This window comes from Sceloporus occidentalis, unplaced genomic scaffold (assembly GCF_023333645.1).
Source record: "Sceloporus occidentalis isolate IW3139 unplaced genomic scaffold, rSceOcc1.0.p SCAF_61, whole genome shotgun sequence".
Lineage (NCBI taxonomy): Eukaryota > Metazoa > Chordata > Lepidosauria > Squamata > Phrynosomatidae > Sceloporus > Sceloporus occidentalis.
In genome coordinates this window covers 4,041,607-4,061,111 of record NW_028317041.1, presented here as the reverse complement: position 1 = coordinate 4,061,111, position 19,505 = coordinate 4,041,607, and the positions used below count along the sequence as shown (strand labels likewise).

General features: G+C 39.5%; 1 protein-coding gene across 6 annotated transcripts in view; it reads right to left on the bottom strand.

The window, feature by feature from the left end:
- The window catches only part of LOC149287424 (inositol polyphosphate 4-phosphatase type II-like), a 164,349-nt gene that overhangs the window by 59,369 nt on the left and 85,475 nt on the right, over window positions 1–19,505 (bottom strand). For all 6 annotated transcript variants that reach the window (XM_089492952.1, XM_089492950.1, XM_089492953.1 and 3 more), the window contains 2 exons: window positions 16,931–17,003; window positions 10,619–10,766 (listed from right to left, as the gene is read on the bottom strand). In XM_089492952.1, coding sequence (XP_089349078.1) covers window positions 10,619–10,766; window positions 16,931–17,003 — 221 coding nt within the window. The remainder of the gene's footprint in view (window positions 1–10,618; window positions 10,767–16,930; window positions 17,004–19,505) is intronic.

The window sequence follows — 19,505 nt, the reverse complement described above, 5'->3', positions numbered from 1 at the left end:
TTTGTCCCCCACGTTCTTTGGTCCACTTTTCATGGGTACTGACCACTGCAGACCAGGAACACTCCACAAGAGCTGCAGCTTTGGAGATGCTCTGACCCAGTCGTCTAGCCATCACCCATTGCATGTGTAGGTGGGCATCAGCATATTGTGTTATCATGAGTGTATGTGTCAGCATATGGTATTGAAGTGTCAGGGGTGAGCGTAGAGGTAGTGGTTCTTGGAATAGGTACAGGAGGACCAGGATTTAAGTATTAAGTATCACACAAATTTCCAGGGTTCTACAAAATCTCTTTCTAGACTTCTTCTCCAGGGAAGGTAGCTTTAAGTCCAAGTAGAACGGCTAGCCAAACAACCCAGTAATAAAGAAGCCATATGTTTAGAAACATTAAGCTCAATGCACATTAAATATTTTGACATGACTGTTCCTTTAAAATAAGTCGTAGTATACTTAGTATGCAATTTATACTCATCAGTAACATTCTATCTGAGGCTATTGTACTCACAGGCATCAACCACCATTCATGCATCTAACAAATTATATTCCTAAAATAAGTTTCTCTTCTCTATTCTGTGCTTTGTAAACTAATTATATACAGTTTTTATTTTAAGCTGTTAGCACTTTTCTCTCTAAAAGAGCCAGCATATGATTAATTATATGATTACCTAAGCCTCTGAGGCATGAAGTATTTGCACTTCATCAAAATAGGACTGTTAAAAAATAGGTAATGTTTAAAAGTGAGAAAGGAGGAATTATTTGACAGCCACAACATTTTTACAGCTTTTAAACCATCCGCTGACATAAATTATTGTTTATAACCACTGATCGTGCATCTTAGGGAGATTTTAGGATAACAAAATAGATCTGAATACTAATTTAGAAGCAGAAGTCACTGAAAAAATAAGTAAATAGTTTTTTTATTACAACCATCATTGTTGGTTTTATTATAACATTCAACGCTAACCCCCAAAATAGGTAGATAGATGTATTTGAAATGTCAAATGTGATAGGTCAACACAATATAAAAATATATAAAAATACAATTTGTTATCCCGCTAGCGGACATCATACATTTTGCTGTTAGGACAATGAGTATAAGTTCTGTACAGGAAAACATGGTGATACATTCCCTAGTGGTTGTGTATGGTTGGCACACCATTATGCCACCTGTGCTACCACGTTGTGTAGTTTACAGCACTACTTGATATGTCTGTGTTCTGCTGCCTTAATATACCTCCTACTGACCTTCAAGGAGGTACATAGCACATCTCCATTTAGGCAATGGATTAATTTATGTAAGATGATTAATTTATGGAAACATTAATGACAAAAGAAGTCCAAAATAAATTGTAATCAGCCTATTTATAGTACAATTTGAATAGTAAGGGGAAATAAGTTGAAAGCACCTCAAATACCTCAAAATGAAGAAAAAGTTTTTACTTTAAGAGCACTTCATTTACATCATGTTTTCTTCAAACAGAACGCAAGGAAGCAATTTCGTGAGCTGTAGTGTTTGCCATTCTCAATATCTGCTTTTTAGTTATGCTTATAGCAATGATGGAAACTCCGGCCTTTATTAGTTACCATGATTTTCAATGTGGTAGAACATAATTACACCTATACCACTAAATGTTTCAGGCTCCTAAAAATGAGGAACACCAGAGAACAAAAGTGGTAGTGGGTCACGGAGGCGCTGTGCTCCATTTAACAGGGCTTCATCATGCTCTGCCAACCACGCGAGTGATGGTAACACAGGAAAAGAATCTGACGGCACATAAGAACCATTCTCCCATGGTCTGCCCATTTTTCCAGATGTAGAGACTCAAACCTTTATCAGTTCTTTTGATGGGAGGCTGTTACATTTATCTGCCACCCTCTCTGTAGGCTGTGCCAATTTGGGCACATTAACAATGCATTATGAAGTGCTAAACTACTGAGTGTGAGATTAAAGTTGGGCCAACATAAAGCATAGGTAATACAATGGAAATAAATAGTTGCCACGACTTGCCCCATAACCATGCCAGCGCAAATTAAATGTCAAACACAAGCCTTCTGGCATATAGTTAACTGCATTATTTCATTTTATAAACAAATGGCACAGTCGTTTATGATATGCCATTCAATAAAAATAATTTATGTACGTCTACTTTCTGATGATGGCTACGTATCCTGGGAGATATATCATGTTTATTTCTGTATCTGGACCTTTTTCTGTACATTTGTTCACTCTTAATGAATTCATCAGCCTTATCAGATCCAGTTATATTCCATATACAGATCCAAATTCAGAGTTTAAGAAATAGCCCACAAAATCTTGGATAAAAGTAAATTTGTCTCTACGTAGAAAGAAATTGCAAAACTAACCCATGATATTCAGCAGTAATACATTATCTGCTTCAAAGCACAAGAAGCAATTAAGATTAAGTGATTCATTGTTACCTACAGGGAAAATCAACCTTTTTATGCAGCTGAAATGTGTTAAAAAATGTGTAGAAAAACTTGTATATCCCTTTTCTTCAATTTTGAGCAAAAATGCAAAACATAGCAGTAGAAATGGCAATTGATGACAGTCTCAATACATATAATAATCTGAAAATTGTGGTCGTCTGCCTTAAGTATCTTTCGGTGTTTTATGTGGAGTTCCACATATAGCGACTGGGGTCCTAGAACCACCAGGCCATCACACATAGTTTACATTGAGCGGATCCTTTAATACTTCTTTTATGGTTTTATATGATGTTCTTCCAGGGAAGTGTATGTCAAAACAGAATGTATTCTCTCAGGAATGTGTTTTGGGCCACTTAGCAGGAGTTACACCTTGCAAAGAATGTGGCCAGCCCTCCCATGATTGGAATTTAAGTACTTCTTCTAATTCCTGACTAGGTAACAGACCATGACATTGATGAAGCACATTATTCTTTAAAATGTGATAATAAACTCTTAAAACTTTAATAAATGAATCAACAGTATATTGAAAAAAAATGGCTACATTATATGCTACAGAGACTTATGTAAAAGAACATGTGCCAATTGATTTACTTTCCATACTGATCTACACTATGTGGACAAAAGTATTGGGGCACAACTCTTAATTATTGAATTCCGGTGTCTCAATCAGACCCATTGCCACAAGCGTATAAAGTCAAGCACCTAGCCACGCAGTCTGCTTTTACAAACATTTGTGAAAAAAATGGGTCATTCGTAAGAGCTCAGTGAATTCAAGCGTGGTACTGTGATTGGATTCCACCTTTGCAATAATTAATTTGTGAAATTTCATCCCTGCTAGATATTCCACAGTCAACCGTAAGTGGTATTATTGGAAAGTGGAAGCATTTAGGAACAACAGCAACACAGCCACAAAGGAGAGGACCATGTAAAGTCACAGAGCAGGGTCACGGAGTGCTAAGGCGCATGGTACATAAAAAGTCGCCAACGCTCTGCTGAGTCCACAGCTGACGAGTTCCGAACTGGCATTAATATCAGCACAAAATGAGCTTCATGGAATGGGTTTCCATGGCCGAGCAGCTGAATGCAAGCCTCACATCACCATGTACAATGCCAAGCGTTGGATGCAGTGATTTAAATTGTGATTCCACTGGAGCAGTGGAAACATGTTGGCAGTGGCAGTCTGAAGGGCTAGTCTGGGTTTGGTGATCCCAGGAGAACATTACCTGCCTGGCTGCATTGTTCCAACTGTCAAAAGAGAGTGCAGCGCTCCGTTTGTAATAACTCTATATTAATAGTGTTATGCAATATTTGAACATATCCGTCCTTACAAAATAACACCCACGTGCATAGTAAATAAACCCCCCCCCAAAAAAAAAACAGGTATACTTAGATTCAAATCACATGTGATGTCTTCTATGAGACTCTCAGCAGGTTCACATGAAAAATAAAAGAAGCATATAGATAATAGTATAATATTGTTTATACAAGAGATATTAACCCTCCTATAAGATTGGTACTCACAATCTTTTGAGCAACCAAGTTTGCTCAAACTATAGGGCGTCTGTGTAGAAATATCTTAGGATAATGGCATGGGACTGTTTTTCAGGGGAGTGAAGGGAAATTTTCATTCCTCAGCATGCCAAGATATTTTGGACAATGCTATGTTTCCAACTTTGTAGGAACAGTGACTGTGCCCAGGGTACAAAAACAAGGTCTGTAAAGACAGGGTTGGATGAGTTCGGTTTTGGAGAACTTGACTGGCCCGTACAGAGCCCTGACTTCAACCCCATTAAACACCTTTGGGATAAACTGCAACAGAGATTGGGAGCCAGACTTTCTCATCCAACATCAAAGCCTGACCTCACAAATGCTGTTCTGGATGAACGGGTAAAAATTCCCACAGAAATACTCCATAATCTTGTGGAAAGCCTTCCCAGAAGAGTGGAAGCTATTATAGCTGCAAAGGGGGGGGCAAACTAGATAGTAATGTCTATGTATTTCGAATGCAATGTCATAAAAGTCTCTGATGGTCTCTGACGGTCAGGTATCCCATCTAGTGTATATATTGTTGCCAGACTTGGAAGAGTCCTCAAGTAATCTAAGAAAACTATTGTTACCTCTGGCAGTTAGTATTGCTATAATTATTTTAATGTATATGTATTGAGCAGTTCTAAATGTAATTGCTTTTTGGGGGGCGTGGCCGACCGGCACCTAAGATGGACGCTTAAGTCCGGAGCTCCAGCGCACTTTGCCCGATTTTATGCTTCGGTTACCGGTTACATCGCACCATGGGCAAGACTAACCGACCAAATACCACTCCTAAGCCTTCGGGCTCCAGAGACAAGGCTTCGCATGCCTCAGTTCGTTCGTACTTTGCGGCATCCTCGGATCACGATCCCCGCGACTCACCTCACAGGCCTCCATCTTCGCCGGCCAGTGCTCTCAGCGATGTTGATGCGGACGATCCTCGGGACCCGCTATCGACCTCTCCGCGGTTATCGTCCTCGCCTTGGCAGGAGAAGTTTGAATCCTTACCTACGAAGGATGATATTGCTGCCATTATCGCTAGGGCTACACGTGAGTTTGGCGGAGATCCAAAAAGACATCCGCCATATTGGAGACCGCGTGGCGATCCTGGAGGACGAGCAGCCTAAAATCTGTAAAACAATAGACCTGCTTACCGAACAATTGAAGGAACAATCCTCTACCCTCATACACCTCACACGGAAATTAGAGGACTTGGATAACAGAGGCCGTCGTCACAATCTACGGGTGAGAGGCATTCCGGAGTTGGTCTCCCATGCTGATCTGATACCTACCCTTCAATCGATTTTGAATAAGATCCTACAACGTCCCGCAGAGGTGGTTATTGGATTTGATAGAGCACATAGGGCCCTGCAGCAGAAACCAACGGGATCCGCGCCGCCTAGGGATGTCATTTGTTGCTTACAAAATTACCCTCTGAAGGAAGACATCATGAGGCGTTATAGGGATGCTGCTTCTCTTTCCTGGGAATTGCACGCCATCACTATTTTTCAAGACCTATCTCCATTGACATTACAAGCTAGACGCCTCCTGAGACCGGTTACCCAGGCCCTCCGAGACGCGGGTATACCCTATCAGTGGGGGTTTCCATTTGCCTTAATTGTCCGAAGAGGGGCAGCCACGCATTTGATCGGTCACGCGGGCGATGTGCCTTCTTTTATTGATGCCTTGGGGCTGTCGCCCTGTGAAATTACGGATTGGGAATCTACTTTCACTACACCTACCAATTTATTGGATCCGTCGAAAGCTTGGTCACCACGGCCTCAACGGCGGAAACGTCAAAAGCCTCAGGATGCTTCGTAGTGGGACATTGTTTCGTCGTTCGACAGTGTCATTTTTCCCGGTACAGCAGACTGTCCGGTGTCCGACTCCTGCAGTCATCGGATCTACCTCCTCTGCTGGACATGACCGCCGGTATCTTCCTATGTGCCCTGGTGGCTGATATACGGTTTTATTTTCTTTTGTTTTTATTTTCCTTCTCTCGCCTATCGTTTTGATTCTCGATCGTTTCATATAGTTTTCGTCGAATGTTATGGACCTTTTTTTTCCCCCTCATTTATGTGGGGACTCGTCCCGTTATATTATGATTTGTTTGGCAGCCCTTCCGGTTCTCTCCTCCGTAAGGTTTCGAGCCCGTCATGATTATTTTCCCTCATTCATTCCACATAGGCTGCCATGTTTCATATGGACTACTCAGTCCTGTTTCCCGTGGGTTATCTTCCTATGTCCATGGGATTATGTTGCTCTGGTTTCTATCACTTCTACGCTCGGTTTATTGCAACCGGCTTTTGTTTGATATCTTAAGGGCTTGGTGCGCTGTGGCATTATACACTGTATTTGTGTTAGTTACAGTTGTTAGGGGCGCATCATGCCGTGCTGTGTTGTTCTACCCCCCCGGAGCCTACTTGCTTTACCCTCTCTTTGGGCTAAAGTAATGGTTTCTGACCTTTCTCTAGGTCAACCGGCTCATTATTTGATGCTTCGGCATCCTGAGTCATTGTTAGTGCTCATGTTTTGGAATTATTGTTTTGTTTTCGGTTCTATGGTTAAAATTCTATTAGTTATTTTTGTTTCTTTTAGCTCCGTGGGTGTCGCTCGATCTCGGGGGTCTTTCTGGATGTCCTGCCATGGCCCCTAAAATCACCTCTCTCAATGTCAGAGGCTTAAACAAACCGCAACAGCGTTCTAAACTGCTCCACATATTGCTTTCTTGCAGGAGACGCATTTTAAAGCCACCACTGAATTTAAACTCGTAGATAGACGCTATGCTCACGCATTTTTTGCTAGCGCACCTGACTCCAAGACCAAAGGTGTCGCGATCGTTATTCACAAAACTGTTCCGTTTCGGTTATTGGACATCTGGAGGGACCCTGACGGTAGAGCTATTTTTCTCAAATGTTATATAGGCGCCTTAAAGGTGACCCTTGGCAATGTGTATTCACCGAACAGATGTCAGGCTTCCTTCTTGTGCCATATGCTCAACAAATTTGGGGGTTTCCAGGAGGGCATCAATATATTTGGGGGCGATCTGAATATGATCCTAGATCCTTTGCGTGATTCCTCCTCCCAGAGATCTAATATCCCATTCTCTAGCATTAGGAAAGTCAAGCGGCTCCTTCATGTTCACCAATTGGTGGACGTTTGGAGGTTGCAACATCCCTCTACCAAGGATTACACTTTCTACTCCTCTGTCCATAATAGTTACTCAAGAATTGACAGCTTGTTCCTTTCCCACCATCACTTACTACGCTTATCTGTTTCAGATATAGGGGTCCAGTCTATCAGTGCCACGCGCCAATACACTTCACTCTTAAGCTTACACATCATACACCTAAACCTTGGAGTTGGAGGCTTAATGAGAACATCCTTCATGACCCCTCCCATATGGAAGATTTAACAACACGTTTAAGTAATTATTTTGCGGATAACATTACTGATGATTTAGCTTTCCCTGTCATTTGGGAGGCACATAAATCGGTGATACGGGGCCACTTTATCCGAATAGGTGCCACCCTCAAAAAGTTGCGCTTGGCTAGTCTGCTGACGCTCATGCAAAAGATACATCACCTTGAGCAGTCCCACAAGTTGACGCTTGCCCCTGACATCTTGCCCCAACTTCACACCCTTAGGGATCAATTGGCCTCCCTTCTTGACACCACCACTAAACGTCACTTCTTACTGACTAAAAAGCTGTTCTACGAACTGGGGGACAAACCAGGCAAATTGTTGGCGAGGGCTCTCCGGGCCCAGAGAGCCTCTTCCTACATTCCTAGAATTAAAACTTCTGATGTCGTTATTCATTACGAATCACATGCCATTGCCCGATGCTTTCATTTTTATTACTCAGCGCTGTATAATTTGAACACCCAGGGCGCTTCTGATCCTGCCCTCCTGGACCGCATTGATGCATATTTGGCCAAACATTTTTCCCGCACCTTGGACGCAGAGGCTAGACTTGCTCTCAATGCCCCGATCACTAGTGACGAACTGTTAGAGGCGTTAAAACTCCTCCCTAAGGGTAAGAGCCCGGGCCCGGACGGTCTGACTGTAGCGTACTATCGCAAATTTTTTTCGATGTTGGGACCTCATCTGGTGACTTTATTTAACTCCTTAGCTGATGGGGCGGCACTGGATCCCCAATCGAATTTGGCTCACATCTCGGTGATACCCAAACCAAACAAAGATGCAGACTTGTGTGTTAGTTATCGCCCTATATCTCTGATTAACGCTGACCTGAAACTTCTAGCCAAGGTTATGGCGATACGTTTGCAGCGTTATCTGCCCTCACTAATACATAAAGATCAGGTAGGCTTCGTCCCGGGGAGGGAGGCTAGGGACAACACCATTAGGATACTTAATATTATAGCGCATGCCAATCACTCTCATATCCCATTGGCCTTGGTATCTATGGACGCCGAAAAGGCCTTTGATAGGGTGGCGTGGCCATTTCTATTTCGGGTTTTACAGAAGCTTGATGTTGGACTTTCTTTTATGAATCAGGTCAAGGCCTTATATCATAATCCCTCGGCTCAGGTTAAAATTAATGGCATTCTGTCAGACAGGTTTAGGCTCAATAATGGGACGCGCCAAGGCTGTCCCTTGTCTCCTGTGCTCTTCCTCCTGGTTATAGAACCTTTAGCCCAAGCATTGAGACACAATTCTGATATTTCTGGTATTACCATTGCGGGTTGTACCCACAAACTTGCCATTTATGCCGACGACATGCTCTGCATGCTAACTCGGCCACTCATTTCACTCCAGCAGGTTATCCAAGAGTTAGACCACTTTAAAACCCTTTCCAACTACCAAATTAATTTGCAAAAGTCGGAGATATTGGGGGTTAATTTACCACTTGAATTGCAGACTGCTATGATTCGAATCTTCCCTTTTAAGTGGCAAGCGTCTGCTTTTAAGTATCTTGGGATTTGGATTTCTGCTGATCTTTCCCTATTGCGTCAACTTAATTATATAGCGCTGCTCTCCTCGGTGACAGATGATCTCCGTAGGTGGGCAGCTCCCCATATATCGTGGTTTGGGCGTATCGGGGTTATTAAGATGAGTATCCTCCCGAAGTTCCTCTACCTTTTCCAGTGTTTACCGATTTTTTTGCCCAGATCCTTTTTCAGAGCATGTCATAGGGTCTTCATGAGGTATGTGTGGAGGGGTGATAGACCTCGGTTGTCGTTAGCTCATCTAATCAGACCTAAAACGAAGGGGGGTTTGGGTCTCCCCAATCTTGAATGGTACTGGATGGCGGCTCATCTGCGTCGAGTGGTGGAGTGGTCGATGGAGGCTCCCAAACTGTGGGTGGCAATTGAGGACTCCTTTTTTCTTCATCGCATTTCTACGGCCCTGTGGTTGCCGGAGAAATTTTGGGGGCTTACTATTCGCATGCACCCAACCATCTCGGCTTCCCTGAAAGTTCTTAAACGTATAGCTGCCACCACGAGTCTTACCTCAATACCAGGCCCGTTATTCCCTTTGACTCACAACCCTGATCTTCACAAACATCTGAACAGTGCCCATATTGCTTCTTTGACACCGTTACATCATACGGCGCTTAGGCTTTACCACATTCTCCTTGCGGATGGTTTTTCATTGTATCTTCTTTTTTTGCTACGGTATTTGCCCTTCGTGGCTTCTCTGTGTTGACTCGGGACTGCCATTTTATGCGATTTTATTCGCTGTCATTATGTTCTGCATATTTGGTATGAGAACGCATTTCTATGTTTTCATGACATGTGTTTTTGTACACGTATTGTACATGTATGCCATTGCTTGTTCTGACTATATCTTGTCATGATTTGTCAATAAACGGAGATTTGACTAAATGTAATTGCTTTTTAAATGCCCACGCTTAGCAATCTCTACTGTGTGTGTGTGTTCGTGTACACCTTAGCTTTATTTATTTACAGTAATTTTAGTTGTACGCAATATATTACATTTTAACAAGCTGGTCCGATTATAATTGGAGAATGCTCCACTGTCTTTATTGTTCTATTATAAATGATAGGTAAGACAGCTATTCAAAAGTAGAAAATACAAAATGCTAGAAAACAATATCCTGGACACTTTCCTTCGGTAAATGAACAAAAGGTTTAAAAAGCACATCCTTATAACATTATCCCTCTGCAAAAACCCAAGGGATCTTTGGCTGTGATCTCACTGCCAAAACGACGAGTGTGTGAAATGTTTAGTAAGCAGATGCTCACACGCTGTGTGTCTACCTCTCAGGAAAAAAAAAAACATTTTTTAAATCATTTTATAATTTACAGCCACTACAAGCTAGAAGCACACTCCAAATTGTGTAATGGGGTGAGGAGGCTACGTTCCCTGCATCTGAGAAAAAAAAATCAGTATGCCAACACTATCTTGTCTTTCATTTGTACATGTAGCTGGGATCAATTAAAAGTTGGCCATGCAAACACTTAGATGAAGTACTTGCCAACAGGAAAGCTGATGCCTTGGGAATGCTAACTACTCGATGTGCGTTTACAGTGAGCCGTGGAACAAACTGGAGATGTTGCCTTATGGTCAATGATTGCCGCGCAATTAAAAATAAAATATTCGGGAAGCTAATCATTTCTGCTGAGTCAAAAACATGTCATTGTTGACTTGTTTTCTTACCTTTGGGTGTCTTCTTTTAAGTACAGGGTAAGAAGTTGTTTCGGGATATGAAAAGACATGCAGCTCTCCGACATCTGCTCTCGGACACATATCCACTTGTTATCAGCTGATGGGAATCTGTAAAACTTATAGATGGGATTCTTTAGCACTGTTAAGGAGAAGAAAAAGGTACACACATATTTGAAACCACAAAACATCAATAGCATTTTGTAAACTACTTAAAGAATATTGTTCCACATTTAAAATGTTGCGGCTTTTGTATCTATACGGAAAACTTTTGCCATATAATTGATATTGCCTTTATGAAAGTTTTTTTCTCCGGTTTTAAAACAATTGTAATAAAAAGCCATATGGTCTTTAAAATACAGCCATAATTGAGTACACATAATGTTTATATATTTTAAGATACGGTGAATGGTACTGATTTAACATATACACACACTCAATGTAGAGATGAATAGACACTGATTCCACATCTACCTGCCAATAACCACTATATTTATCACAGTTCAAAGTGATAAAGATCTTTCAACCTCCCATACTTGTTATGTAAAAGATTTTTGTAAAGATGAACAGTACTGAAAGGATATATGCTGAGCCTTGCAATGTATTAATATCATGTACAGTCGTGTGAAAAATAAATGACACCTTCTTTGAATTCTATGGTTTTACATATCAGGATATAATAACTAGACTTGGGCGCCGGCCAAGTCTTCATGTTCGTCTTCCAGGGGGGAAAAAATCTTCGTATTCCACGAATATTCGCCCGTTCTTAAAATACTTAGCAGCTTTGGCGCCAGGATTTTAAAAGTCTGTAAGAGGGAATCTGTTGGTCACCGGCAGGGGGCTCCTCTGCCATTAACCAATAAAGGACAGGTGCTCTTCATTGGTTAATGCCAGACGAGCCCCCTGGTGGCGACCAATAGAATTGCTCTTACGGATCTTAACTCATGAGGCCGAAGCCATTAGTCTCCCTAGGCCAAGTTGCCTCGAGCTGTACCTTGCCCTGCACTTTGCCAGGGGGGCTAAAAACCCTGTTTCTCCGAGGCCAAGTTGCTCAAAGCGGTTGTCTATGACTCTAAGCAACTTGGCTCGGAAGGAACAGGGATTTCCAATAGAGTCACTCGTACAGACCTTTAACTGCTGGATCCTCCCCAGTATTCGGTATTTACTTTGAACAACGAAAGCCGAATACGAATGCACAAGTCTAATACTAACAATCCTCTGTATAACCTCAGATGAACAACGACACATGACATATTACACCGATGTCATGATTTATTCATCAAACATTGTTAGAAACAGAAACTTTTATGACCCCAGGGATCTCAATTGGCACAGGGAGGCCCTGTGATGTCAAAAGTGGGGTTGCCCTGTGCAGCAGGGGGTTCACCTTCAGGGTTCCCCAGTACAGCTATCAGGTGCTGCAGCATACAGGGATATGCACTGATCACTTTGAATGTAACTGTGTCAGCCTGTTTTTTCATGCAGTTGTAGGGATCTAGCCAGAGGGTTGTGGGAAGGGATGGGAATGGGCAGGCCAGAGCAAAGGGATGCTGGAGAGAGCAGGTAAGAGCACAGGGGCCAGGAAGGGGATTGGAGGATGAGACGGGAGCTGGAGGGGTCAGAGAGAGGCTTTGCAGGGCAGAAGGACAGGGAGGGCAACACTTGCCCTCGTGGGAACTGTAATGCTGGATGGCAACACGGCCAATCATAGTGCAGCATTTGCAGGCCCCGCCCAGCATGACTGACAATTCCCACTGTCACACGGCTATTATATATTAGATTGGTGAAGCCGCTGAGATAACAGTCCAACAGGCTTACTGGGCAGGGATATTGATGTCTTTACAAAATGGTAATTCTGGGGCAAAATGACCTTACTAATCAATACAATGCTTCTGCTAATTCTACCATTCCACTGGTTGCATTGGTAATAAGACAACTTTCTATACAGTCAATTCCAAATTAAATATAGGAGAACAAGAATGAAAAATTCAATTTCAGCCGCACAACTAGTAATGTAGGAATTTTCACTTAGATAAAGATATCCAAAAGTTCAGGAAAATAATTTTTACAGGCAAAACACTGCATTTCTGGGTTTGTACATGCCCATTCAATAAATGTGATCTGTATCTATCAAAGCCATATGGATTTCACTTATAAACGGAATCCATGCAGTGAAACTTAAAAACTAGTAAAACACATAAAAGAATGCAGTTCAAAGTCTACCACTGCTTAACTTTTCCTAACTTTCCATTGTTTCAAACAAGAAACATTGGGTAGGGGCTTGTGCCACATACTTTTTGCAAGAGGCTTTGTTGAGGAATTAAAAAAGATGACTGCAAGAAAATAAAGAATTGACCTTTTAAAAACAGTCTGTGCATTGCATGAATAGCCGTACCTGCAAATATATTGTATGAAGTCTCAAGCCAGAAGATGATTATTTACAGGCAAGTCATTTGGAAGCACTGCAATTTATGAGAGGTGATTTGAAATCCTAGTGGGAACCCAGGTACCTTTCTCCCTTGGCAGCATCTTCATGTGCATGTCCTACCTTTACGTTTATACATAAATATGATATATTTAGTCTAAACTTTTATAATGAAAGAAGAAATAAAAAGAGCTCACAATAATTCTGCCTGATTTATTACATGAGAAATAATAAATGCCATGATTACGGTGTGTTTATGCCAGATATGTGGGCTCAATGACCTTCACATAAAACCCTTTATTTAAGTAACCATTAAAAAAACTTCAAGGAAGAACTACATGGAGTTCTTTATTCCCCATAAATTGGCAATGAGTTATGACAGCTGCATTCGCTTTTAAACTGTTTCTACTGAAGAGTATCAGAAGGAAAAAAATTATATCTATTTTTTAAGCATTAAAACAGCAGAGGTGAACGGATAATGTTTGTGTCAACAGAATAAAGGCATTTAATTCCCAAGTGCAGTGGAAGCTTAGCATTCAAGCCAGGCTGGCAGCCATTATTAAATGTTTTTTGTTGGTTAAATAAAACATGTCTTGCCAGGATTATTATGAGCCTTTTAAATGAGGCTACCTTGGGAACCTGACTGTTCAGAGCACTTTATGGAACCTGAACATGAAAAGTGTAAAATATAATGAGGGCATTTGTAGAGGGGCACCAAAATCACTATTTATTTGTATTAACCATGAAACCTTGTGGGCGAAAAGTAAGGGTTAGTGATAACATCTGAACAATTTTTATTAACTTTTTATGCCCCTTTGTGTGATATACTTGAATTTGCTGCCCAGTGAAAAGTACGGTGGCTATTTTTTAATTAAGTATTTGCAAAGGAAAGGAAAGCTCTGTTAGTAATCATTTTAAGGATTTTATTGCCATTTCTTATGTGTTACTTTAAGAAGAGAACTGCATCCCTAATATGGATTTAGATAAAGATTATAATGTAATTTCTACCAGAGAGGGTATAAGGCAGGCAAAATGTAGTAGCCAGGAACAACTTAATCAAAATGATCACAAAAAGTTAGGAGGCGAGCATAAAATTCTATGAGCCACAGCTACATGGTTCCTAAGATTTGTCCTCCTCTAACCCAGAGCTTATGTCCTATTAAACTCACAATACTTATTGTAAAGATTAAAAATAAAGATATTTGTTAGATTTCTGTTTCCTTGTTGGAAAACATTTTACAATTTTAGTACTGATTATATAAGATAAGTCCTTACAATATTAAACAATCTTGTGAATTAAATTTTCAGGCTTATAAAATATTAAAGTATCTTCACAGAATTTTTTTATTTTTTATTAATAAAGCATATATTCTCTTAGTTACGTTAAGCTTTAAAGTACTCTAATGGACTGCTTACTGCTCAGCTCTAGAAAGTCTTCTAAGGTGGGATCAGCAAATATATAGCTTATGGCTCCTAATGATTTTTTTGAGGAAATATTATCCGTTCGAAAAAAAAGGTTAAGGGTAAGATGCATCCACTAAGCACAATACATTGGTGTTATACGTGTAGCTCCATATCTGAAAGCGGTAGTGTAAATTAGCACTGAATAACACCGAAAGATCTTTTATTATAATTTTTTTAGATATACTAATCAATTACTTTTGTTTATCACTTACAAATTAATTAAACTATGGATAGCGGTTCCACCTTCCCATCAAGAGCCGGTGAAATTCTCTATGTCTTTTCTTCCCTACTCAAGACCCCACTCAAGAAGTTGGCATAGCTGCCAAAGAAGGGAAACTGAGCAATAGCCTCACATTTACAAACTGTATTTACGTATATGCTACTACTTTTGTGAGGCAAGATGCTAATTAGAGCCACTGCAATTATATAACCTACCCATAATTACCTTATTAGACGAACCCAGTTCATTTAACTCTTATTTTGACAAGGACAATTATATAGGAATGAATGTCGGTATCATTATGTAAAATTGGATCTGGTCCTTCAACTTGTTTTGAGTGTCACCAAATATAACTCTTAATTACTGCTTTATGGTTAATTTATGTCACTTGAGTTTGTATGTTTGTTAATACGAAGCTTCTATGTTTGACTAAGATAGCCAGCATGCACTAGCTTAACATGGTGAATGACATTAATTTTATCAGGCGAATTCGCTTTAGGTAAGGAGTTTAAGCTAACATGCAAAGATTGCAAATTAGCTGCTTCAACAGTTTACAAATCACTTTAGAATGAGTATATTGTCTCAGTTTTGATTTGTAGATTAGTTCGGAAATAGAATTCTGTATTTATTGTAATTATGATCATCATGATCACCTGCTATTGTTTTGTCTTCTATCATCCTGTACTTTAATTGGTTGATATTCTCATGCGTAAGTAATTCTTTACTTTTACTGATCGAATCCATTTAATCTTATAATATTGGCAGTAGTGTAAAAAAAAAAATCCAAACAAGGCTAGATTATCATGGAGCGCAGAATTGCTAAACAGAAATATAAAACAAAACAGATTACATATAAACCAGTCAATTCAAATATTGCAAATGAACGAGTTGTACAGAGCCTTAGCGGAACCGCAAGGAGGAGATTGCATGGAAGAACACAGCGGAAAAAGAGAGAGTGGGTGGAAGTTCTATTATATACATGTACACAGAAAATTCAGGAGATAAGACTTGGTAAACTTCAGATAGTATACTGTGGATGAATTTGTTGGCAATAAAGCCGTAGAACCTGTGTGGAACAGCAGGCAAACGCATTTTATAGATCTTCACTGACAAGGAACTTAAAGGAATAATATTTATTTTCATGGAAAGTTAGGTAAATCACAATTTGCTTCATTTTTAGTTGTGCCCAATGTTGTGTATAGCATTTGAAGAAGGCTGCAGTAGGTATTCCTATTCCTATACCTTTGTGGTGCGCCTGTTCAAAAGTAACACTGAGCACTGCATTACATGTGTACCTTATAAGCACCTCTACACATAAGGTTTGTGGTTTTCACCGTAATTTCACCGTAATCAGAGAAATCATTAAGTAATATAAAAGCTTAGGGCTTCGGTTCAATAAACAGTAACATACTTCAGTAAGCTTTGTCAATAATAGAAACTGAACCAAAAGCTAATTTTTTCCTTAAAACTACAAAACAAAAATGTATTTGTGAAAAACCCTACATTGTAGTCAGCGGAACCAAATGAACATTATGTACAGAGGGATTCAGGACAGACAAAGTAAAGGTACAAGACTGGTGAATTCTATGGTGCATATGGGGCATTTAGTTAAGTGCCGTCACAAAGTCTGCTGCAGCCCATACCTGGTGGGAATGTAGCACATTATTGCCTTAACTTAAGATAAAGAGAAAATGGGTTTGAAAGATATTTGCCACGTCTCCTCTACATAATAGATATAACAGATTCAGTTGTTTTGATGCTGGTGGCAGGTTTGCTGTATCCATACCTAGGGACTTCATTGGGTAGGCTACACGGATCTCTCCCTCCTCCATAGGGCTTTACCTGGAGCCTCCGATTAAAATACAGAATGTTCCGGGGTTTGGCTGGTGGTTATATTTTGTTTAATATAAAATGCCGAGGGTTGGGTGGAAGGTGGCAGAGCTTGCCTAGGGTGCCAGAAAGTTTATGATGGATTGTTGCTTTTCTTATTGGGAATATATTTATTTTACTTGCACAATATTGTAGCCTTTTCCTTTTTCACACAATTAAAACAAACACACAAGCAGTATTATGCACACATCTTTGGATTTTCATTGCATTCTGATATTACTACAAGTTATAACATAAATAAACAATAATAGATCTGCAAAGAAATCCTCAACATGTCCTGCAAGGATGATTGGAATCCACACCATACCTGTGTTTAGTAGAGGTAAATTGTCACTTCCGCTAACTGCCTCTGGTGCAGAACATTCACAAACCAAAGAACACTGTAAAGACATGAATGTGGTGGGTTACTATTCGGCAAAATATGTTTATTACTGAGAATATGGATTTTTTAAAAACAAAAACAAAAAAACCCCAATTCCTTAAATCAGACCCGAACGTTGTTTGACTAGATTCAGTTACTGCTTGTAAGCAGCTGAATGAATTGCATGTTGTGGAATTATAAAGGGATCACTTTCAACTATATTCAAACAATTAACGTATGTTAATTTACATTAACTTTGGCAATCTAAAAATATGCATAAGGCATATAAATACATCTTGGTAAATGGTGTCCTCTTACTGACTCCCACTATCCTTACCTTACAGAAACACTCTGCATGGAAGCAAACTCAAAGCCTCTCAAAATACAGGCATTATTCTGCTCCATGTTTTTCATTTTCATACAGTTTTTTTTGCCAACATTGTGGAAATCCCAGCACACCATTTACCAAGATGTATTTCTGTGCCTTATGCATATTTTTAGATTGCCAAAGTTAATGTAAATTAACATACGGTTAGAGTATTCTCATCCCATTCAGTAGAATGTGACACAAAAGTTCACCAAGGTAATATATCTAGGTTTTATTAGCTCCCCGAGGCAAGGGGCAATGAGATCAAACACTTCTCTGTTAATACTGAAAATGATGACAAGACTAGAGCGATAATAGATATATCAAATAATGATGGATTTCTCTGACACACAAATACCTTCTATGTTTTACTTGAGTTTTAAGCCATGAATCACAACATTTTCACTTTTGTTTCAATTGATTTCTTTGGTTTCTATGAAATAGGTTAAAGAATCAAAAAAAAATTCAAGCACCTTTTAAATTGTTTCCATAATTAGTGTCTTACAGCATCTTGACTGCTCTATATAAGCTGTAGTGGTACTTGTTTTTCATTATACCTTTCCAAACGGTGTCAAATGACCTAGAGGGCACGGGTATTCTTAGTTATTTAATTAATATATGTAATTAATAGAAATATTTAATGTGTCTAGAACTAAGCAATGTGTGAGCTATAGATTATTCTTAAGACAATGCTTTTGTGCCATTCTAGACTGTTTAAAGTGGACAGCAGGGCAGTCTTTAACATGGGGCAAGAGAAGAAGCTGCCCAGGCGTACTTTAGGGGCCCGTTACAGCTGGCCATCAGGCCCCCACAAACCAGAGGTCTATCTGGTCACCGGAACGGGCTTCCTCTAGCTATGCCAGGAGGACGTATTAGAGGAGAACTGAACACGGCTGTTCAAAGACACTTCCTGGTGGAGTGTAAAAATGATATGTTGCTTTATTTCAACTGGGTATTGTAAAATTTAGGGCTGATTTTCTAAAACAAAAGGCACAATTTACACTAAAAGGTCTGTGGGTCATGGAACTCTTTTCCTAATGTACTCGGACCTGTTTTACCCTGATCAATATGTCTGTAGACGACTGTACTTATTACATGACACTTATTGTACATCCCCTTTTTATTATGGAGTAAACTATAAAGTGCTACACACATTTCTTAGTGCTTAATAAATAATAATATACATTACATATTTTATCTAATATTGAATTGAGTTTGTAAATGTATGACTATGTTCTCCAATTAGCCTATCCAAAACTTCTTTTAATTGAGATTTTTTTATTTCATACCCCCCATGCGTTGGCATAAAAAATGTTCAGTGTTTTCACAATAAACGTCATTTTCAAAGTAATTATATCAGAGCCATTAACTTCATTACTACAGGAGATTTAAAGGAATACAATATTTGTAATAACATAAAAATATGTATCATAATGCCAGATAGCACTTATCCTTTGTGATCCTGCATTGGAAATACGTTCTTCCCATCCCCAGCATAATTTTGTGACTAATCTGCAATAGCCACAATATCTTCCATGATTAGGGAATTTAGAATTGACATTAAAGGTTGACTGGAAATCTACTGAACAGACTGTGAATCATATTTACTATGAAAAAGACCAATTCTAATTTTTTGGGGCTATCACATAGCAAGCAGGTGTAGAAAATTGTGAGCATTCATTACCACCCTTTCCATGTCCGAATTGCTATGCAAATTGACATAACCACCGAGTAGAATATTTTAAAGGTATGTGCCCGCGAAGAACATTTTACCTGTTGATAAACACAGCTGTGGGATAATTTTAACAATTTTTCTTATATTTCTAATCTTGCAAAATTTATATGTTTTTAGCCTTGCTAATCATCTAAAATGACGTTTTAAACAAATTGTTCAAGCCCAAACCTCATGCATAATCTATAAATGCAGTTTGGTGGAAAAACATAAAAATAAAGATCTGAAGGCAGATGAAAGCTAGCTGGCCAATCTAGTCTACTCGTTGTGCTATTAATATATTATATAATACATTTAATTGTATATATATATATATATATATATATATATATATATATATATATATATATATAATATGACATTGTAAGCTCTAGGGAGATGATTGTTTGGTGTTTACTATACAATTTATGTATGTGGTTCCC